The sequence below is a fragment of the Nesoenas mayeri genome, assembly GCF_963082525.1.
Source record: "Nesoenas mayeri genome assembly, chromosome: 25".
NCBI lineage: Eukaryota > Metazoa > Chordata > Aves > Columbiformes > Columbidae > Nesoenas > Nesoenas mayeri.
This window is the reverse complement of record NC_137549.1, coordinates 3974080-3995845: the sequence shown is the minus strand read 5'-3', so window position 1 is coordinate 3995845 and position 21766 is coordinate 3974080. Positions and strand designations below refer to the sequence as shown.

The following is a 21766-nucleotide window of genomic DNA, read 5'->3' as shown; positions in this document are numbered from 1 at the left end:
CGGGGCGGGGGCGGCGCGGCGGGGGGCGCGCGCAGAGAGGCGGCGTGCGGCGGGCACCGCCACCGCCCCGGCCCGCTCCGCTCCCCGGCCGCCGCTCCGCCGCCATGCCCGGCTCCATCTACCAGCCCGAGGGCGGACAGCCCCCTCGCGGCCCGCCGCGCTGCCTGGCGCTGCTCAGCCCGCCGCCGCCCGCCGGCCAGGAGCCGCCACCACCGGAGCCCGAGCGGGAGGGGCCGCCGGCGCAGGACGAAGCCGCCGCCCTGAGGTTCGCCCTGGACCAGTTCTCGCTGCTGGGGCTGGAGGAGGCGGGCGAGCGCGGGCTGAGGGCGGCGGAGGCGGGCGGCGCGGGGCCGGAGGAACCGGAGGCGGCGGCAGGAGGCGTGGGGCCGGGCGGCCTGCAGGCGCGGGAGCGCGGCGGCGGCGGCGGCGGCTCCCCCCCGGCTCCCGGCACCGCCTCCCCCCCGGCCGCCTTCGGGAACTTCGCCCCGCACCTGGCGCCGCCCGCCGCGCTGCTGGCAGAGCCGCTGGGCAGCAGGAAGAAGAGCGTGAACATGACCGAGTGCGTGCCCGTGCCCAGCTCCGAGCACGTCGCCGAGATCGTGGGCCGGCAAGGTAACCGCCGCCCCGCGTGGGGACACCCCCGGGGCCCCCCCCCCCCCCCCGCTTTGTCCGGCCCGGGGCTGCGGCGCCGCCTTCCGCGGGACTCGCCCGCCCGGCCCCGCTGCATTTGGGTCAGTTTTGGGGCTTTGTCTCCGTTCGGAGGCGGAAACTTAACGGCGACAAATCCCGCGGCCCTGGAACTCCTCCCGCGGACGCGCCCTCGCCGCGGGTTTCAGCACCGAAGCTGCTGCTCTTTGTGCTTTTCCGTAAATATTAATTAAACTCTAATAAGCCAGCAAAACGGCACGAGGCGGGGGGGAGAGAACCGCGGAAAGTTCCCCGGCCGTGCGAGTCCGTGGGAACGGGCGGGACACGAAAGCTTTAATTTTATTGTAGTTGAGTCTTCCCCGCCCCCCTTCCTCCAGCTCTTGGCGTGTGAATGATCCTCGATAACTCAGAGTTCATATCGAAATGGTAATTAATGCGCTGGTTGATGAGGTTGAAGCCCTGCTCGCTCCCAGCTGTCACAAAAGGACGCCCGGGCGTACCCCAGCGCTGTCCCCGGTGGGTGTGCCTGACGTGGGCTTTGTCTGGAGGAGATCTGAAATAACCCCTTAACCAGAGTTTTCACCTTTAAAAAGACCTCAGGGAAGAGGATTTACAGGGAATAAGGAAATAAAAGAGAGAAAAAAGAAAGGTGGGCTGCTACCCACAGGAATCCCACCGGCAATGGGCAGCTCGGCTCGGGGGGAGCCCGATCTGGGGGTGTTTTGTGCATGCAGGGCTGTGGCACTCCAGTTGTGCCCTCGCTTTTGGGGTCTCCATCCCTCCCCAGTGCGGGGGCTGCGGGCTGGGGGGCTTGGGGGGCATTATTTTCCTGGGGGGAAGCGGGGAGCTGGGCAGCCTCATTGTTCTCTTTGTTAGCCAGAGCCATGCTGTGATGAGCGCGGTGACATCATGCTCTGCGCTTCCCATTGGCCTGCGCTGCCTCCCAGCCAGCCCCGCTTCGCGGCTCCCAACTTTCCGCACACCCCTGGCTGGTCCTGCTGCCCCAGCCGAGGGTCCCCCCGGCTGCCCATCGCGGCTGGGGCAGCCGAGCGGCACAACCGGCTCCGTCACCGGAGGAGGGGAGCACAGCACCGGCCCTGCTCGGGAGGAATCCCACTTCTCCCTGGGCTGCATGGGGACCTGGATTCAGTGGCCTCGCCAGCACGTTCTGCAGAAGCCCCAGGTCCGGCAACTTGAAAGCGAACCCGTAAATGCATCTATTGTGTTTTGGAAAAAGCCTCTGCTCCGCGAGTTCTGGGAGGTTGGAGGGATGGCTGTGTTGGGGTCAGCACCCATTCTCGCAGCAGCCGGGGTTGAGTGTTTGGGTCCCAGTGCTGCGCCCCTGCACCCCGGCGAGTTAAATGTGCACCCGGGTGCCTGCCCCAGACACCTTGTGCAAAGTTTGGGTGTTTGCTGAGCTCCTGGAAAAGAGCTACAAAAGAAATTATTGTACCAGCTAGAAGAGGGATGTGGGAGGGCACCGTGTTCTGCCCATGGACTTGAAGGGGACTCGGGGCAGCGATGGGCTGGAGTTACTTGCTGCTGCTCCGGCCGCAGGCGGGATCAGCTCTCCCAGGGGTTTTTCCCAACGTGGTTCCTGCCCCTCTCCTGGTCTTGTCTTCTCTGCAGCTCCTGGCCTGTTCAGGTGCTGTCCCGTGGCCCTGTTGTGCTGGGCTTTTGGCATGAAGGGAGGCTTGGCATTTGGCACCCCTGTTTCTGGCTAGCAGGGGGTGCGGTTGGGCAGCATCCAAGGGGACAGGGCTGTCACCAGAGTGTCTTTGTGCTCTGGCTGCTCTCGGGTGCTACCGGCAGCTTTTTCAAATCAGGGACGTGCGAGGCCGATGCAGCCCGGGCAGGGGTGATGCCGAGGTCGTTCACAGCTCCTGCCTCAGGATCTGGTGCTGAGCTTGAAAACAAGCAGAGCCTTCCTTGATGGCCTCACCCTCTCACACCTGTGCTGGTCCCCAGGTCCTTCTGGTCCCCAGGTCCTCCTGTGTGAATGTCCCTCGGTCTTCGGTAGCCCCGTGGCAGCAGCATGGAGCCCAGCCCTGGGGGTGCTTCAGCGGGCCTGGCATCATCCCGGTGGGGACATGTGCAGCTGGTGACACTGCGGGGCTGGGTCAGACCATGTCCCTGTCGCTCTTGTGCGTCCTGTGCTGCTTAACCACCCAACGACCTGAGGACCAAGCAGGTGCTTGTGGTGTCGCTGCGCTTGGAACACAGGGAGGGATGAAGATGTGGGTATCGGGTGCCCTAGAAAGGTCTTGAGTTGGAGCTAGGCTGGTTTTGTTCTCCCCATCTACCATGTTCTGCGGAGCAGCCCTTGGGGCACTTTGTGACAGGTCCTGCTGTCCCCAGAGCCGTTGGGGTGAGCGGGGCCGTGGCCGGGAGGTGCCGGCAGCTGCCACAGCGCTTTGCCCGTCACACCAATGCACTTTGTCCTACATGGGCTGAGGTGGGACAAACGCTGTCGGTCACAATTTCTCCTACTTCTCCTTTGTCTTCCAATTTCTCTCCTCCAGATCCACTAATTTAGCCCTTTTCCAAAAGGGAGCAGCAGCAGCTCAGCAGGTAGATCTTTGTTGTGTAAAGCAAATCTATGTTTTCTGAGCTGGAGGGGCAGTTGCCGTGCCCCCCCTGTCCAGATCAGCCCCGGTCACGGTGTTTACCGATGTCTGCCAGCTGGGATATGTGGTTTTTCTCCTCCCTGCCCTCACGGCAGCCCAGAGGCAGCGTGGCCTGGCAGGGTTGCATGGCCCTGTCTTTGCATGCAAGCCTGTTTGTGACCCTGCCGTGGGAGGAGCGTTCCCCAAAAAGTGCTGTGGGCATCGATTGTTGTGGTGTGGGCTCACCGCACCGGTAACCAGCAAAAAGAGCAGTGGGGATGATGGAAATTATGGGGGAAAAGGGAGATGGGGCTGGCTGGACGTTAGAATCGCCGTGGCTCTTGCATGGTGTTGCTCCCTGGTGTCCCAGCTTTGGAGCTGTGTTTCCAGCAGCTTCTGCCCAAATGAGATCAAGAGGGTGACGGGCGGCTGGTGCAGCCGGGACCCCCAGGCTCTTGTGGGCTGGAACCCACCACCACTCCTCTCCCGGGCTCCGCTTCCCCATCTGCAACACGCAGGTGCTGTTGGCAGCTTTGCGAAGGGTTGGGGAAATGTACCGTTGGAGCAAACGCTGGGATGCTTGAAGGGGAGATCCGGGATGAAACACGGCAGCTCATCCCATCCAGAGCTCGGCGTTTTGGCGCTTGGACGATGCGCGGGGAGATCGCGGGCCTCGGTTTCTGCGCCGGCCCGAGCATCTGTGAACTTGCAGCGGATGAATGGCGCTGTGGTGAATCCGCTCATGTTCCGGAGCCCCGGCTGCCGCTCTCTGCCGTCCTCTGCCCGTCACGCCGCGTCCTTCGGGGCCGGCCTGGCTGCCTCCTCCCTCCTCCGAGTCGTAGCAGAGCCAGAAACTCCTGAAGTCGGTCGCGCAGATCGATCGCATCGCTGGAGCATCTCCCTTCCCATCTCTGCCCTGGCACCGGCTCCCTCCTCTGTCCCCGCGGTGTGGAGCCCCAGCGCTGCCTGGCTCTTCCCCTCTGGAGGAGAAACAAAGTTGTGATGTGCTTTTTCTCCCACGTTGTGGTCGTTAGGATGAATTAATTACTGTTTCCAGAGCGCTGGGAAGAAGAGCTCCGCGAAAGGGGAGGTGAATGCGATGGAGATGCGACGTGTTCTTCTCCACGGCTGCCTCTGGTCCTGGTGCGTCTTGTGCCATTTGCCTGGAACAAAGGGGACTGGGAGCACCGTAACGCCGGATCTGAGGCCAGGAGGTGCTGCAGAGCTGGGAAAGAGGAAGGGTAACATCTTTTCTGCATCTTTTTCGGAAGGGCAATGTCTCTTCTGCATCCTTTTAGGAAGGGTAACGTCTTTTTTAGCACACTCCAGAGGGCTGGGCGCAAGGCATCAGCTGGCTCCTGGGAACAGTTCTGGTTGGTGCTATCAAAGGCTTCTCCAGAAAAGCTCCGTTTGCTCTTTCTTGGGTTTTCCCAGCTCGGAGCTGGGCGCTGCAAGCACAAAATTCCTCGTGGAGAAATGCAATCTGGCCGAGGGCTGGTCTGCTGCCTTTGTCCTCACGTGGAGGAGACCTCGCGATGCCAGAGCAAGTGCTGGGGATCAGCAGGTGTGCTGAGCTGTGTCAGGGCTCTTCTCTTGCCTGGGGAGCAGCAGGGGCGCGGAGGATGGAGAGACACATCCTGCCCGCTGCCTCAGCCTGTGCTGCGCTGGTTTTCATCAGCTCTTGCCATGGTCGCAGCCCGAGGCTCCTGGCAGAGGGTGAAGTCCTCTCTGGTGGTACCAAGAGAGGATGTTCAGGGAGAGCAGCCACTTTTCCAGAGTTGCTGCCTCCATCGCCGCATCATCCCGGGGAGAATCCCCATGGCTTCTGTTTCTTATCTCGTTCAGCTTGTCCTAATGCGTCTGGGCCAGTGGGGACACGGAGCTGTGACAAAGGCTGTAACGTGGTGGGTTGGTGTGGGAATGGCTCTGGTGTTGGGAATGGGTCTGGGGCTGTGGCACCCCTGGGTCTGCCCCCACTTCTGCGGATGTTTTGGTTTGAATATGAAAAGTGTTTTTAAAGCCACTTTGCTTATAGACTTGTAGCAAAGTCTGGCCCCTTGTTTTCCTCCTCTCTTGATAGGACAAGAGGAAGTGGCCTCTAGTTGTGCCATGGAAGGTTTAGATTGGATATTAATATTGGATATTGGTTGTAACGCAGTGGAACAGGCTGCCCAGGGCAGTGGTGGAGTCACCATCCCTGGAGGGGTTGAACAGGCATGGAGATGAGGTTCTTAGGGACATAGTTTAGTGCTAGATTTAGGTTATGTTTGGATTAGATGATCTTAAGGGTCTCTTCCAGGGTCTCTTTTCAAAATGCTGCGCGTCAGCCCTTGGCAAGGTAAAATATGGGAATACTGATCTCTGCCTTGTGGTTGGGATGCTGTGTTTGATCTGGTGATGCTGGGGTGCGGATGTGTCTGTGGTGGGGTCACCAGCAGTGCCAGGTGGCCCCTGGTCCTCCCCGTGGTCCCGTTCCAGCGAGGTTGTGCGGCACCCGTTTCGGAGGGGTGCAGCTGTCAGGGATGGTGTTTTCACTGCGTGCTTGGGTGGGGGCTTGTGGAGACTCACCTGAAATATCTCATACTGCTGTGGATCATTGCAGGTTGCTGGCTAAACCGCCTGTGTTGCTGTTTGAGTATGTCTGGCTTTCGGGGAGCTTTGGGGAGCTTGGCCATGGGATGTCAGTGTGTCCCTGGGCGTGGGCAGGAGACGTGGGTGTGATTGGGACAGGGGCTGTGCTGCTGTGAGGTTGTATCTCCTCCCCAGTTCTGGCATTGAAGACCTACAGCTCACTGGGCCATCTGGGTTTAGATGCTTTTCTGGTTGAATCCCAGCTTATCCTTCCCACTCGGGACATTTCAGACCTGCTGTCTGGGGGTCCCTATAGCCCGGGGGGTGACTTGGCTGGAGTTTGGGGTCGGTGGCAGGAGCAGGACGGGTTGGTCCCTGGGGAGACCCTGTTGCTGTTGCGGCTCTGTCCGTAGTGCGCCCATCCGGAGCTCTCACCGGTGCGCAGGGTGATGGAGGCGCCTTGTGCTGAGGCTCCTGCTGCAGATACCAACGCATGGCCTGGGGCAAACAGCTTCCCTGGCCGATGTTTCCCCCATGGTGGGGTAGTGACCCAGCTCCCCCACTGCCCCAGACCTGTCACTGTCCTTTGATACCAGGATTAATAACACCAGCTCTGACCTGCGGTGCATTTTGTTGTGCCGCGGTGGCCCCGGCAGCATCCAGCAACCGCAGGTTGTGTGTGTTGTTCCTGCCCTGCTTGTTTGAGGAGGGCAGACCTGCCCAAGCCAGGCACCCCTTCAATTTTGAACCCAGATTTCTGGCTTTGCCCCTAGGAAGGGCTCACAAGTAGAAACTTCTCCATTTTGCGCTGTCATAGCGTCGGTTCGGTCTCACCAGTGGAGAAGAGCTTTGCTGTGCTGTACCCCCTTGGGACGTGGTTCCCGAGCAGCTCCTTGCGGCTGCCTGATACCTTTGGATCTTGAAATTGCTGCTTCCTGCTCCAGGGGGTGACTTTTGGACCTCGGATGCGATGCTGGTCTCTGCGGGCGGCACCGGTGACTCCCACGGTGACTCCCTGTCCCCGTGCCAGCGCCTATGTCCCTGTTTGCCAGAATAAATTGGGGAGGGAGATGCAGGAGTCGCGGGCACCTCACTCTGGGCAGCTTCGCCAAAACTGGGACATGCTTAAAATATTCACCATTTTGATGGCTGCTGGTTCTGCCCCAGTCACTGGGCATTGCTGTCCCCACCATATGCCCCAGGCCATAAATACACCTTCCAGTTGTTGTCTTAAATTAGGAAGAGCCTGGGCAAACCCTTCTCCACGCACATTCCTCCATGTGTGTCGTCAGTGGCTTCCCCAGCTCTGGGGAACAGGGCAGCTCTGTGCTGTCCGCAGCCCAGCTGGTTGCACAAATGGTTGAATTTGGGTTGAATTTGGGCTCGTCTCCACTGCCTCAAGCCAGGAGCGGATCCCTGGGGCAATGAAAGGTGAGAGGAACGCTGGATTGATTTGCAACAAGTGCTTGGAGGTGGCTTGTGTGAAATCCAGAGGGTTTCTCCCCTTAGGAGGGAGATCTCAGCAGGTCTCTGGCTGTTTATCTGCCTGTTCCCCCCCAGATCCTCCCCAACGTGGGACCTTTGCAGGGCACATGTGGCGCTGCCAGCAGCCCAGAGCAGCCGGGCAGGGACCGCGCTGGCTGGTACAAGCTGCTTTGAGGATTTTGGAGGAAATGTCTGGAGAAGACGGTGTCCTCACCCCGCGGCTCCCTGGCTGTGGCTATCGCAGGGGTTAGTGCTGCCAAAAAGCTGGGCTGTGACGCTCAGAAGGGATGCTAGTCACTTATTTTGACAGTTTTTTACTTCTGATTATTCATGATGCTCAGTGCCCTGGTAAATGCACCGTGCTCGTGTCTCCCAGGGGCAGCGTGGCCCCGTCACGGCTCTGCTAGCTAACCCAGCTGCTTGCGGCCATGGGACAATTTCCCTGACTGGGACAAACCTGCCCGATCATCCTGAGTCCCTTTATCCTGCTCAGGGCTCTCCCTTCAGCCCGGCAGCTGGAAGAGCTGTCTGCCCTTCCTCAGGGTGCGCTGGGAAGATGAGGATGATGATGATGATGATGGAGAGCGCCCGAGCGAGCTGTTTGTGGAGGAGCCAGCTGTGCGCTTGCAGCACCTCGGCCACGTGTGTGCATGGAGCTGAGCTCTCACCGCGTGCGGTTTGCCAATGTGGGTCTGCAGCAGCAGTGTTTGCAGCATTCTGAGGCCTCCGATGAAGCAGCCTCATCCCTTGCGGGCTCCCAGCTTTGCTCTGGGTGTCCCACAGAGCTCAGCGGATACGTGGGGGTGGGAGGTGGGGGATCTCTTGCCCTTGTGTACTGGAGCAGAGGGTGTCATTTGATTTTTCTTTCTCCTTGCTCTGCAGGCTGCAAAATCAAAGCCCTTCGTGCCAAGACCAACACCTACATCAAGACGCCGGTCAGGGGCGAGGAGCCCATTTTCATTGTGACTGGGAGGAAGGAGGATGTGGAGATGGCAAAAAGGGAGATCCTCTCGGCCGCTGAGCACTTTTCCATGATCCGGGCGACACGCAACAAAGTGAATGGGCTGACGGGAGCGATGCAGGGACCCCCCAACCTGCCGGGACAGACCACCATCCAGGTCAGGGTCCCGTACCGTGTGGTGGGGCTGGTGGTGGGGCCCAAAGGAGCCACCATCAAGCGGATCCAGCAGCAGACTCATACCTACATTGTGACACCCAGCCGGGACAAGGAGCCCGTCTTCGAGGTGACGGGCATGCCCGAGAACGTGGACCGGGCGAGGGAGGAGATCGAGGCGCACATCACCATGCGGACAGGCTCCTTCATCGATGTCAACGCCGACAACGACTTCCACTCCAACGGCACTGACGTCTGCCTGGACCTGCAGGGCAGCACGGGTGGCCTGTGGGCCAAAGCCCCCCACCCTGCCCGCCGCCCCTCGGCCGCCCTGCGCAATGACAGCCTCAGCTCCTTGGGCAGCACCTCCACTGAGTCCTTCTACAGCGGGCGGGTGGCGGACGCCAGCCCCACCAGCCCCTACAGCACCAGCTCCAGCTTCACCTTCAGCGAGCCCCCGGCGCCGCTGGGCTCTGAGGAGTGCGACTTTGGCTTCGACTTCTTGGCCCTCGACCTCACAACACCCACCACCACCATCTGGTCACCCTTCGAACGCTCGGGCAACCCCTTGCAAGCCTTCAGCAGCTGCTCCTCCATCAACGGCTCGCAGAGACGCAACAGCAGCACGGCCACGCCGCGCCACTCGCCCACCCTCCCCGAGAGCGGCGCGGGGGGCGCCCTGGAGCACCCCTTAGCTCGCCGCATCCAGAGCGACCCTGTCAGCACCTTGTCCTGGCTGCCCACCCAGGGCTCCTTGTCCTCCTTCTCCAACAGCACCGGCTACTCCTCCTCCTCCTCCCTGCCTGGCAGCATCTCCGCCACCTCGGGCTCGCCCACCGATTCCAGCAGCTCGGACGGGCCCCGCAAGAGCTCCCGGGAGTGCATGGTGTGTTTCGAGAGCGAGGTGATCGCCGCCCTGGTGCCCTGCGGCCACAACCTGTTCTGCATGGAATGCGCCATGCGCATCTGCGGCAAAGCCGAGCCCGAGTGCCCCGCATGCCACACTCCCGCCACGCAAGCCATCCACATCTTCTCGTAGCCAGGCCACGGCTTGCCGGGGCTGCCAGCCCTCCCCTTCCACCCCGACACTTATTTTTAAGGACTCGGAAAACTGTTTAAAATCAACCTTTTTATTTAATAACGGATCCAGTGGGCGCAGGGGGTGGGGGGGGGAAGGAGAGGCTGCTGTGTGCTGGCTGGAGAGGATGGCGGGGCGGGGGGTGGCCAAAAAATCGGGGGTCGGGAGGGGTGGGGGAGGGAGCTGATGAAGATGAGGAGGAAGAGGGTGTGAAACTGCAGAGAGGAGGCATCTCCGATGTTTACAGAATAGCTTTAACTCTTCACCTGGCTGTGGCCGCTAGGGGGAGGAAAGCCCAGCTGTTCTTCAACAGTCCTTCCCAAATAAACAGTATTCAGTTTGCAAAGTTAAATAAAACAGAAAGAAAAGGTCCGGTTGCACTTTTTATTTTTAGGACACGCAAGGGTTGTCTTTTATTTTTTTAAAATCATTCTATTATTATTATTATTATAATTTTTTTGTCGTTGTCCTTTTTGTATGTAGTTATTTTTTTGGATGATTCTCGATGGTTCTATAAATATATATATATATATCTATATTTTTTTTTTTTGTAATGCAGGTCTATCTTCTATTTTTGCCAATGTGAAAACTGCCCAAAAATGTGTAATGAGAGGTTGGGTCATGGCTGGAGGGGCCAGACCAGGCAGGATGCTCATGGGGTGGAGGGGGCAAGGTTAACATGCCATGTCACAAAAACCAGACAGATTTCTATCTTCTCTTTATTTTGTGGTTGGTTTTTTTTGTTTTGGTTGGTTTGTTTTAGGTTTTATTTTTGTTTTTGTTTCTTTTTTACCTCTTTATGTATATGTAGGGAATTTATAGGAAAATATGTACTTTATTGAATAAATTTTAAAAACTAAAATATATTTTATTTTAAAAAGAAAATAACGGACCTTTAACCTTACATGGCTAGAGTACTGATTATATATTTGCTGAGCTGACTTGACGGTTATGAAAATTGTATCAAGAGTTTTATTTTTTGACTTCAAAGCCTTCTTAATAAAGACTTTTTACTATATATGAATTCACGTGCTGCCTACAGTGTCTCACTCCCCGCAGCCTCTCGCTGCCCATCCTTAGGACTGGACACCCTGCTCTGCTTTCGAGTTGTCTGTCTGTCTGTCTGTCTGCTGGGGGGGTGGCTTTTTGGCAGCCTTGCACCTGGGTTTGGACAACCCCCCCATATTAATCCAGGCTGGGGTGGAGGGATGGAGCTCAGCCCTGCGTGCTGGGGGATGAGAAATAGGACGTGAGCTGTCAGTGTGTTGGTTGCATCTTGGGTTGCATCCCCAGCCCCATGGGCAGCAGGTTTGGGGGGGATTCTGCCCCCCTGCAGTGTTAATGTGACTCATTTTTACACTAAGGGTGGGGAGAGCCTGGCCCAGATTGCCCAGGATTAGCGCGAAACGCCGCACCCCCGATTTATACAATAAAACCAAAAATAGTGGAATATAAATAGCGGAACACTAATTGGAAGTAATACCTGTAGAGAAATAAAACCTCGTGTATATATATAATAAGAAATGTGTGCAAGATTAATCCACTTGGTGGTAAGCTAATGATAAAAAAGTTAAAGTGTAAATAAGTGAAATTATTTAGGCATGAGCAATAATTAATTTCAGCTATTACTTGGTGAACTAGGGAGTAATTATTCCGTAGTTGAAAAAAACACATAGTTTGTAATGCCTTTTAAAGGATAAAGGCAGAAAACTAATTAGGAGTCATTAGTAGCTACATTTGAACACCCGCTATGAAATAAACTGCAGACATGAGTGACTGTATAGGGAACAAAGTAAGGAAGCTTTAGGTTTTAAACAGCATTGGGAAGTAATAGGGAGTGTTTAGTATTTAAATTATAACAGAGCCATGAGATTGGAGGCAACAAACTCAGAACTAAATAGAGTCAAAACGTTATGGTTTTTTTTAAAGATAAATAAGAAGGAATCACTAAATAGTGGCTGTTTATAAATGGAGGTATTAAACAGTTCCCAGGCAGTAATGATTCTCAACAGAACATTAAAATATATAGATGTAAAATGAAATTAGAAAACAGTGAGTTATGACTGTCTAAATTTAACCGCAGCTTTTTTGGGGGGTTGTGCGAAAACATGACAGATATTAATTACCTCTGAGTTAAAATAAAAAGACAGCAAACTACATCTGATTAAAAACAGTTGATTTTAATCTTTTCAGGGCGATACCCAGTCTGGTTTCTCCCTCTACGGGCGTGGTCTGAGAAAACCACACCCCCAACTCCACCCCGTTTCAAGCCCCTCCCCTTCTCGAGGGGCGTGTCCTATATATGCCCCGCCCCCTTTCATCGCCCCCACCAGCAGCATAATGCACTGAGGCCACGCCCTCCGCCCCCGCTAAGCCACGCCCCCTCAGACCACGTGCTGCATGGACCCACCCCGTTCTCGGCTCCGCCCCCAGCAGCCATGTTTACATGGAGAAGGGACATGGGGACCGAGCAGCTTGGGTTTGTGTGTTTTCTTCACTGCAGCTCAGGGCGATGGAGCCTCCCATGGTGCTGGAAAGAAGGAAAAAGCAACAAAACATTTATATTGCAGGGATGGAGTTACGTTCCTCATGCCTGGAGTCCCTCGCCTGCGCATGTAACCTCCTTTTAAGGTGTTTGTAACTCAGGGAACGTTCTTTACCATGTAGAGCTTCAGCTTCACAGCTCACTGGGACAAAACAAAGGGAGTTTGGCTCTTGGTTCCTGTGCTGGGTTGGCAGGAACCCCCCAAAATGGGGCGTGGGGCCTTCCCTGGCGCTGCCCCGTCATTCTGCACCCAGCAGCTGGGTTATCTTGGACTCTGTTCCGCCTGAGCACAAGGAATCGCGCAAGCCGCCCAAGGAGGAGCGGAGCTGCTGGGGTCCCCAAAGGGACCTCGGTGGCCCCCGGGGTCCCAGCCAGAGCAACCTCAGCCCTGGGTACAACCGCGGTGCTGCAACCCGAGGCTGCGGGGTGAGGCCCCGTTCCCCGGTGATGAGGCGCCTCGGTGCGCCGGCTCGGTGGCTGCAGCACAGCCCCGGGGGTCCGGCCGGGTGCGGGTCCCCGCGGTTCCCGGTGCAGGGGGTGCTGCTCCTCCCCGCCCACAGGGGGCGCTGCAGCGCCGGCGCCCCTTCTTATAGCCGGGCCGGCTGGCGCATGCGCACCTCGGGGACCCTGCGGGGCCGAGGCGGGCGGAGGGCGCCGGGCCACGGCAGCGACCGGCCTCGGCGGGGAGAGGCCAGGCGGGGCGGAGAGCAGCGGGGCGGGCAGAGCCCGACGGTGGACGGTGTTGGTACCGGGGTCTGCTCTACTGGCCTCTTCCTTGCCCGTCGATCACCGCCCGCAGCGGCCGTACCGACTCCGGTCCCCCGGGTCGGTTCCCACCCGAGTTACCAGCAGAGGATGGGGAGGACTTTGCCCCCGCTGCGGCCCGGGCAGAGCCACGGCAGCGCGGGGCGGGAGCTGCAGGTCGCAGCGCCCCCGTAGGCCCCGGTGCAGCCCCGGTGAGCGGCCACGTGGTCTGGCCCCGGCGGAACAGTCCTCCCAACCATAGAGCCTGCCGGCCGCTGCAGGCCAGAGAGGCGCGGCCGCGCATGCGCTCTGAGCGCAGGGTGCGCATGTTCCGCCCCCCGGCCGGCGCGGCCGTATAAGAAGGGGGCGGTTGACGTCAGCGTTCTCTTCCGCCCGCTCTGCGCTCGCCAGCGAGACAGGGCTGTTGCCGCCGCCATTGCTGTCACCCCCCCGCCCCGGAGAATCCACCGCCATCCGCCACCATGGTGAGCCCCCGCGTCCTGCCGCCGCCCTGACGGGCTGAGCAGGCACCGCGCTCGCTGCGACGTGGAGGATGGCCGCCCCGGCACGGCTTGCAGGCCTGTGGCGGAGCCAGCGGCCTGTGGTGTCGGGCTGGGCCGCTGCTGAGGGGAGAGGGGTGGGGCTGGCGAGCGTGCCGGGGGGGAGGGGACTGTCCCCGGGGAGAATCGGGGCCCTCGCCCGGCGGGTGGGGTTCGGCGGTCCTGGGGGGCTGTGTCAGCCCTCGTAGGGCCCTCCCGGTGCTGCCGCGGCCGTGCCGCTGGGCCCGGTGGTGCTGCGGCTGCTCTGTGGGGAGGGAGAGCAGTGGCAGCAGCGGTGATGTGGCAGCGGGTGGTGTTGACATCGCAGACGGGCCTCTGCGGTGGCCGGCGGCTGCCTTATGTAACGCTGCGGCCCGGGCGGAGACAGTGCTGCCGGAACACCGGGCTGTCACCTGCCCGCTGCGGAGCAGCAACCAGATGGGGTTTGGTTTTCGTGGGGGTTTGCCTCAAGGAGCCGCTGGCGTTGCTGCAGTTCATAGGACACGGAGGCAGAGCAGGAGCGCACTGCTGGTGCCGCAGGCCCAGGCCCCTCTGCTTGTCAGCTGGTGTCTGCAGTGCCCTTGCTCCTCTCCCTGTGGAGTGTCTTGTAAAACATATGCTACCCAGACAGAATTGGTGTTGGTGTGACCATGGCACGTTTTTGTGGTGTTGGTTTGGTCTCCTAGAACTGCCACAAGCTGTTTCTGTATACCTTATGTTTTCTTCCTCCTCCCGCTTCTCTTCTTCAAGGTGAACTTCACAGTAGACCAGATACGGGCCATCATGGATAAAAAGGCCAACATCAGAAACATGTCTGTGATTGCCCATGTTGATCACGGCAAATCAACCTTGACTGATTCTCTGGTATGCAAAGCTGGTATCATTGCCTCTGCCCGCGCGGGGGAGACCCGTTTCACCGACACGAGGAAGGATGAGCAGGAACGGTGCATCACCATCAAATCAACGTGAGTTCCTTTCCATCAGGCACCTTGGTGCTCCCGCTGTGTGGTCTGAGCTCGGGGCGGGCTTTGAGTCCTTCACTGTTTTGATCATGAGATAGAACAAAAGGATGTCAGGTGTTCTCTGGTCTAGTCCAGAAGTTCATCTCTTGCTCGTGAGGATTGCTTAAATGAAAGAGCAAGTATTGGCTTGTGAATCATAGAGTGCAACCTTGGTGGCCACTGGGAGATAGATGTGAGCTTCAGCTTCCCGCATTAGCACTGGGGCTATTGGATGTGGCTGGTGCCGGCTGGATGCAGCGCAGAGACTGTCTTGTCAGTGTCTCTGGTGACGTACCTGGCATTTGTGTCACCATGGGTGGTTTGAGGACCCCGGGGACGTAAAAAGAGATCAAAAAGGAGGATGGGCTTGGTAGAATAAGCATAAATCCTTGATTGAAAGAAACTGGATCTTCTTTGGGTGCTTTAAATGACATGGAGTCATGTTATGATTTCAGAAAAGTGTAGGAAGGGCAGATTTTAGCTTGTGCTCCTAGTTATCTCGCACGCTGGCCTCCCAGGAATGCGCTTCAGGAAATCCTCAAGCCCAGGTGCAGCTGTATGTGCAGGATAAAAAGCTATTTCTAAGTACTGGAGAGAGGTAAACTCTAGATGTTAATTTAAATGGTTTTTCTTTTATTTCAGGGCTATTTCTCTATTTTATGAACTCTCTGAAAACGATTTGGCCTTCATCAAGCAGAGCAAGGATGGTTCTGGTTTCTTGATCAACCTGATTGACTCTCCTGGGCACGTGGACTTCTCTTCAGAGGTCACTGCTGCCCTTCGTGTCACTGACGGTGCCCTGGTTGTTGTGGACTGTGTCTCTGGTAAGGTTTTCTGCAGCTCTATGAAGCTGGAGCGTTTGTTGGGCGAGTTTGAAGACGAGGATAACTAATTCCCCTGTGTTTGTCAGGCGTGTGTGTGCAGACAGAGACCGTGCTGCGTCAGGCCATTGCTGAGAGGATCAAGCCTGTCCTGATGATGAACAAGATGGACCGAGCGCTGCTGGAGCTGCAGCTGGATCCAGAAGAGCTGTACCAGACCTTCCAGCGCATTGTGGAAAACGTCAACGTCATTATCTCCACGTATGGAGAAGGAGAAAGTGGCCCCATGGGAAATATCATGGTAAGTGGAAGGCAGGGAACGCTGAGTTAAAAATAATTTGCTCTAGTGAGTGGGAGCAGTTGTGACTCCTCACTGGTTCTTCTCTGTCTCAAATGGAGAAAGGAGAGCAGAATAATTCTGGCAACCATACTGCCCAGGCATGTGCTGCTTTGAAGCTCTTGCTGGCTTTACTTCCATGTCTTCTGTTAGTAAAAGGCAAATTAGGCAAATAAAGACTACAAATACAATAAATGACTTTCTTTTTTAACAAAGACTGCCCTTGTTTTATCAACACTTTCTTGCTCGTGTCACATCTGTGATACTGGGTGATGCAAGATCCCAGTCTACACAGTATCGTTCCCTGCTTGCTGCAGGTCTTTGTGTATTGCTGATCCTTCTTGGAAAGGACAAGAATCTTACAGCACACAAATTTTTGTAGCTGCTGAGCTGTCTGAATACGTAATTGGTCAAATTGATGAAAAATGGATGTAGTTCTGCTGTACAAAGCTGGGTGGGTGTGTGGCCAGGCTGTCCCCAGACCTCAGAGATGACTGCTGTCATCCGAAGATCCTATAGTTCTGAAGCTTCCTCTTCAAACTCTTTGTACGTAGGTGTTTTTTGGGACCAAATAGGCTGATTCTGTAATGCGCTGTGACTGCTCCTCTGTAACCTGACTGTCCCATTCCCTTTCAGATTGATCCAGTGCTCGGTACCGTCGGCTTCGGTTCTGGCCTGCACGGCTGGGCTTTCACTCTGAAACAGTTTGCTGAAATGTACGTTGCAAAGTTTGCTGCCAAGGGTGATTCCCAGATGAATCCATCTGAACGTGCCAAGAAAGTAGAAGACATGATGAAGAAGCTGTGGGGAGACAGGTGAGGAATTGTGGCCACTGATTTTAATTCCAGATTGGTTCTGGCTGCAGCTGATGCTGTGGAAGATGGGTAAAGAGGGAGGATGTGGTTGTGCCTGTTGATGGCTCTGTCTCTGTGACCTCGTGCACATGCCGGCAAAAGAGCTATTTCCCATGAAATCTTTACAGAAGGAAACATGAAGATAAATGGGGAGGGGATGGTGAGCTGGTAACACGAGTTAAATGTATTTTGGTGAGCTCTGAAAGCCTCAGCGTGGTGGGGGAAAGTACGCAGATGGATCTTATGCAGCACATTTTTCCTCTGACCTGAACAAGCAGAACAAGCCACAGCTCCGAAGCTGAACTGAGCACTGATACTTGTCTGACTTGATTCTTTTTCCAGATATTTTGATCCTGCTACTGGCAAGTTCAGCAAGTCTGCTACCAGCCCTGATGGAAAGAAACTGCCCAGGACCTTCTGCCAGCTTATCCTGGACCCCATCTTCAAGGTGAGGTCCTCAGCATTCAGCACGTGCTTGTGCCGTACACTCTCTGCTTCAGTTACAGTGCGTGATGATGGAAAATTTCTTCACTTTGACCTGACTTGTCTGATTGAAGAAATTTTAAATATCTGACACATCTCATTACTCTATGTGGGCAAGGAAGTTGGTGCAGGCAAATCTGTGTCTGAGCCTCCAAAAGGCTTCAGCTGGGTGATGAGCAAGAACAGAGATTCTCTTTAGAGATGTTTGTGCTGCTGCTTCAGACCGTGTCACTGGCAACATTCAAAACTGCCGCTGTTGTTCCAGGTTTTCGATGCAATCATGCACTTCAAGAAAGAGGAGGCGGCTAAACTGATTGAAAAACTGGACATCAAGCTTGACAGTGAAGATAAGGACAAGGAGGGCAAACCCCTTCTGAAGGTGAGATTGGGCTGAATTGTCTGTGGGGAGGAGATGAGTAGTTGTGCTGCTCTGACTGTGTAAATTTACTACTAGGCAGCTACAAGCCCTGCTTGGGTGCTGAGCAGGTTGTGAGCAGTCTGCCTGGGTCTCACTCTGCTCTCTGCTCAGGCCGTGATGAGGCGGTGGCTGCCTGCCGGAGATGCCCTGCTGCAGATGATCACCATTCACCTGCCTTCTCCCGTCACAGCCCAGAAGTACCGCTGCGAGCTGCTCTACGAGGGACCCCCTGATGATGAGGCTGCTATAGGTACGATGAGTCGCTTGCTTTGCTGCCCTGCATCTCTTCACATAAGTGCTTGAAAATGCCTATAGCTGTCTTGTTCTCCACATAGACAGCATGGTAGCTACTGTAATTCATAGAATCATAGTTTGGTTTGGAAGGGACCTTCCTGGCTCCCCCAGTTCACCTCCTGCCACGACAGGGACATCTTCACCAGCTCAGGGTGTTCAGAGCCCCGTCCAGCCTGGCCTGGGATGTCTCAGGGATGGTTCATCCACCACCTCTCTGGCCAACCTGGGCCAGGCTCTCACCACCCTCAGGGCCAACAATTCCTTCCTCGTGTCCAGCCTGAATCCCCCTCCTTTAGTTTAAACCATCACCCCTTGTCCTGTTGCAACAGGCCCTGCTCAAAATTCTGTCCCCATCTTTTCTTATCAGCCCCTTTTAAGTACTGAAAGGCCACCATAAGGTCTCCCCAGAGCCTCAAGAGGTCTTGAGTCTGTAGCTTTTCTTGTATGGATGGAAGAAGCTGTATAGCTCACAGCTTTACTTTGGAGGAATGAGCTGCTCAGTCACTAGAGAGCAGCCAGGGTATGTGCCAGAGGTCAACAGGCTGGGACACCACCAGGTACAGGTTTCATGTTTAGGGGTGGGTGAGGGACAGGGCACCATGTGTGAGAATGACACTGAACTAAGCTGATCTCTCCCCCCAGGTATTAAGAACTGTGACCCCAAAGGTCCTCTGATGATGTACATCTCTAAAATGGTGCCAACTTCCGACAAGGGACGTTTCTATGCTTTTGGACGTGTCTTCTCTGGTCTCGTCTCAACTGGCTTGAAAGTCAGAATCATGGGACCAAACTACACACCTGGCAAGAAGGAGGATCTGTACCTGAAGCCAATTCAAAGGTCAGTCCTGGCTGGGATGTGCTGTGTGGTTCAGATTTGTGGTTCTGGTGCCATCTTGGGTCCCCCTCTCATCTCTGAGGCCCATCAAGATGCTTGGCCGTTAATTTCAAGCCTGCTGCTGCAGCTCCAGGTTACTGCCTGGTGGGTGGGACCTCCTCTTTCAGACTTAATTAAAATGACTTTCTCTTTTGCCAGGACCATTCTCATGATGGGCCGCTACGTTGAACCCATTGAGGACGTGCCTTGTGGAAACATTGTTGGTCTGGTTGGTGTCGACCAGTTCCTTGTGAAGACTGGAACCATCACCACCTTTGAGCACGCTCACAACATGAGGGTCATGAAGTTCAGCGTCAGCCCTGTTGTGCGTGTGGCTGTGGAAGCCAAGAACCCGGCTGACCTGCCCAAACTGGTGGAGGGACTGAAACGTCTGGCCAAGTCTGACCCTATGGTGCAGGTGAGTGTCCAAAAACGTTTAGGGAACAGGAGAAATCTTGGTCCTGCTGGCACAGGAGCCTTCTGCCTTTAATTGTGGTGGTGCTAGCAGAAAAGTGTTGAGTGTTGGTCCCAGCCCTACCGGAGTGGGAAGGAATATGGTGTTTTACCTTGGGCTTGGTCCCAGGTCATCCCCAGATCAGTGGAAGGAGCATCTGCAGTAGCTTTAGGAGTCAAAGACAAAAATTGGAAACAGTGTTTTATGTGTGAGAGCTTGTGTTGCGGTCAAAAGCCTCACCTGCTGTATCAATGGTCTTCTCAGTGCATAATTGAGGAGTCTGGGGAGCACATCATTGCCGGGGCAGGGGAACTGCACCTGGAGATCTGCCTGAAGGATCTGGAAGAGGACCACGCCTGCATTCCCATCAAGGTAGAGGAGCTGCAGTGGTGGAGCTGGTGGTGAGCTCTAGGTGGGTGTCTGAGCTGCCGTTCGGTTGGTGGCTTCACTGCTCTTCTCTGCTCCTTGTCACTGCAGAAATCAGATCCTGTTGTGTCCTACCGTGAAACAGTCAGCGAGGAATCCAATGTGATGTGCCTTTCCAAGTCCCCCAACAAACACAACAGGCTGTACATGAAGGCCCGGCCCTTCCCGGATGGCTTGGCCGAGGACATCGACAAGGGTGAGGTCACTGCTCGTCAGGAGCTGAAGCAGCGAGCTCGTTACCTGGCCGAGAAGTACGAGTGGGATGTCACTGAAGCCAGGAAAATCTGGTGCTTTGGTCCCGATGGCACTGGCCCCAACATCCTGACCGACATCACCAAGGGGGTGCAGTACCTGAATGAGATCAAGGACAGCGTGGTGGCTGGCTTCCAGTGGGCGACAAAGGAGGTAGGGACAGCGCCTGGGCTGGGTGGCATGAACACCTACTGCACATCTGTCTCTACAAAGAAACTCCAGAAAAACTGTCACAGTGCAATGTATTTCATAATTCAGAAGTGTATTGTAGGCTAAATGAAACTCGGTGGCAGCTGGAGTGAAGATGTCATGAGTTTAAACACATACACAACCCCAAGACAAGAAGGTTCTCCTTTTTGATGACCTTCCAAGCTCCCCCAGTGCCACTCCTGCCGTGAGCAGGGACATCTTCACTAGCTCAGGTTGCTCGGAGCCCCGTCCCTGGAGACAGAGCTGTTGCATGAAGATACTGGTGTAAATGGTTTCAGTGCTTGAAGCTTCCTCCGAGGAGCTGTGGTGGTGACTTGGGGATAAAGTAGCTGGTTTTTGGGTCCTGGGCAAAGATGAGGACTTGCCAAGTGGCTCCTTGCTGTGCCAAGCAGGATCTGGTGCTTCCTGCTCTAGAACCTGCTTCCAAGGAATGTCTGTGAGCTGAGGGACCAGAGCCTCCTGGGAGGGAACACCAGTTGTCCCCTGGTGCTGTGTTGGTTGACCTCTGTTGTGTGCTTTCCCAGGGGGTCCTGTGCGAGGAGAACATGCGTGGCGTGCGTTTTGATGTGCACGATGTCACCCTGCATGCCGACGCCATCCACCGCGGAGGCGGGCAGATCATTCCCACTGCCAGGAGATGCCTCTATGCCTGCGTGCTCACCGCTCAGCCCAGGCTCATGGAGCCCATCTACCTTGTGGAGATCCAGGTGAGGAACCTCTGCTTGGCCCTGAGGATCCTGTGTGAAGAAAACGAGTAGGTGGTTTGTGGTCCTGACACCTTCCTCTCTCTTGCAGTGCCCAGAGCAGGTGGTGGGCGGCATCTATGGTGTCCTGAACAGGAAGCGTGGCCACGTGTTTGAGGAGACCCAGGTGGCTGGTACCCCCATGTTTGTGGTTAAGGCCTACCTGCCTGTCAACGAGTCCTTTGGTAAGTGCTGGTCCTGGGAAGGAAGGAAGGAGGGAGATCCTTAGTTTTACAGCAATGATTATAGAATCATTTAGGTTGGAAAAGACCTTGAAGATCAAGCCCAGCCATTAACCTAACACTACCCCATGTCCCTGAGACCCTCATCTCTGTCCAACCCTCCAGGGATGGTGACTTCACCACTGCCCTGGGCAGCCTGTTCCAATGCCCTTTGGGGAAGTTGTTCCCAAGATCCAGCACTGGTGACCCAGAGTGTGGGTTCTGCTGGAGGTGACACTGACCTACACCCCTTTTTCTTCAACCTCACCCTCCTCTGTTCTTCCTCGCAGGTTTCACAGCGGATTTGAGGTCCAACACGGGGGGTCAGGCCTTCCCCCAGTGTGTCTTTGACCACTGGCAGATCCTGCCCGGGGATCCCTTTGACGCCGCCAGCCGTCCCTCCCAGGTGGTGGCTGAGACCCGCAAACGCAAAGGCCTGAAGGAAGGAATCCCTGCCCTCGACAACTTCCTCGACAAACTCTAATTAAACTCGTTGGGACTCTGGGGTTGGGAAGAAATAAAAGAAATTAATTAAGTAGCGTTAATGCCCGTGTGAAGGGGTAGACGCCTGTGACCACCATCTCTTTGCATTGTTAATTAATCAGTTTCATAGCGATTTGAGACTTTACATGAGGAGAAACAAACGAAAAAAAAAAAGCCTTATAGGTTTCTGTGTTGCACATGATTCATCTTTGCCATTGTAACTAAAACATTTCCACTAGATTTGCCCAAATCTGTATTTATTTGACTCAAAGCAAGGTTGGGGGGGGGGGAGATGTCCTCCTTCATTTCTCCCCAGAAAAAATGGGTTAAATCCATGCAAAATGAGGATCGATGCAGTGTGACTGTCCGTCGTTGACCATCGCCGCCTGTATTAGTGCCACTGGAATTAATAAAATTGGATAATGGTGATTAATGCGTTTTCCTGTGGGGCGCCGCCTTGCGGATGGGAGGACTGGGTGGGCGGGGTAGCAACGGTGCGCCTACCCTTGCCCCGCCCACTCTTTTGACTCCGCCCTCTGGGCGGAGTCAAAAGAGTGGGCGGAGC

The 21766-nt window shown here is 55.8% G+C and overlaps 2 protein-coding genes across 2 annotated transcripts; both read left to right on the top strand.

The window, feature by feature from the left end:
* MEX3D (mex-3 RNA binding family member D) lies at positions 1-9569 on the top strand. The gene is made up of 2 exons (XM_080359419.1): positions 1-612; positions 8193-9569. The coding sequence occupies exons 1-2, from the start codon at positions 105-107 to the stop codon at positions 9461-9463; spliced, it is 1779 nt and encodes a 592-aa protein (XP_080215545.1). The 5' UTR covers positions 1-104; the 3' UTR covers positions 9464-9569.
* Positions 9570-13164: 3595 nt separating this feature from the next.
* EEF2 (eukaryotic translation elongation factor 2) lies at positions 13165-21630 on the top strand. Its single transcript, XM_080359365.1, has 15 exons — positions 13165-13276; positions 14081-14295; positions 14974-15155; positions 15242-15453; positions 16126-16304; positions 16686-16791; positions 17092-17205; positions 17356-17494; positions 18181-18376; positions 18572-18830; positions 19131-19238; positions 19344-19697; positions 20279-20461; positions 20550-20682; positions 21009-21630. Exons 1-15 carry the CDS (start codon positions 13274-13276, stop codon positions 21200-21202), a joined length of 2577 nt encoding a protein of 858 aa, XP_080215491.1. The 5' UTR covers positions 13165-13273; the 3' UTR covers positions 21203-21630.
* The last annotated feature ends 136 nt before the right edge of the window (positions 21631-21766 follow it).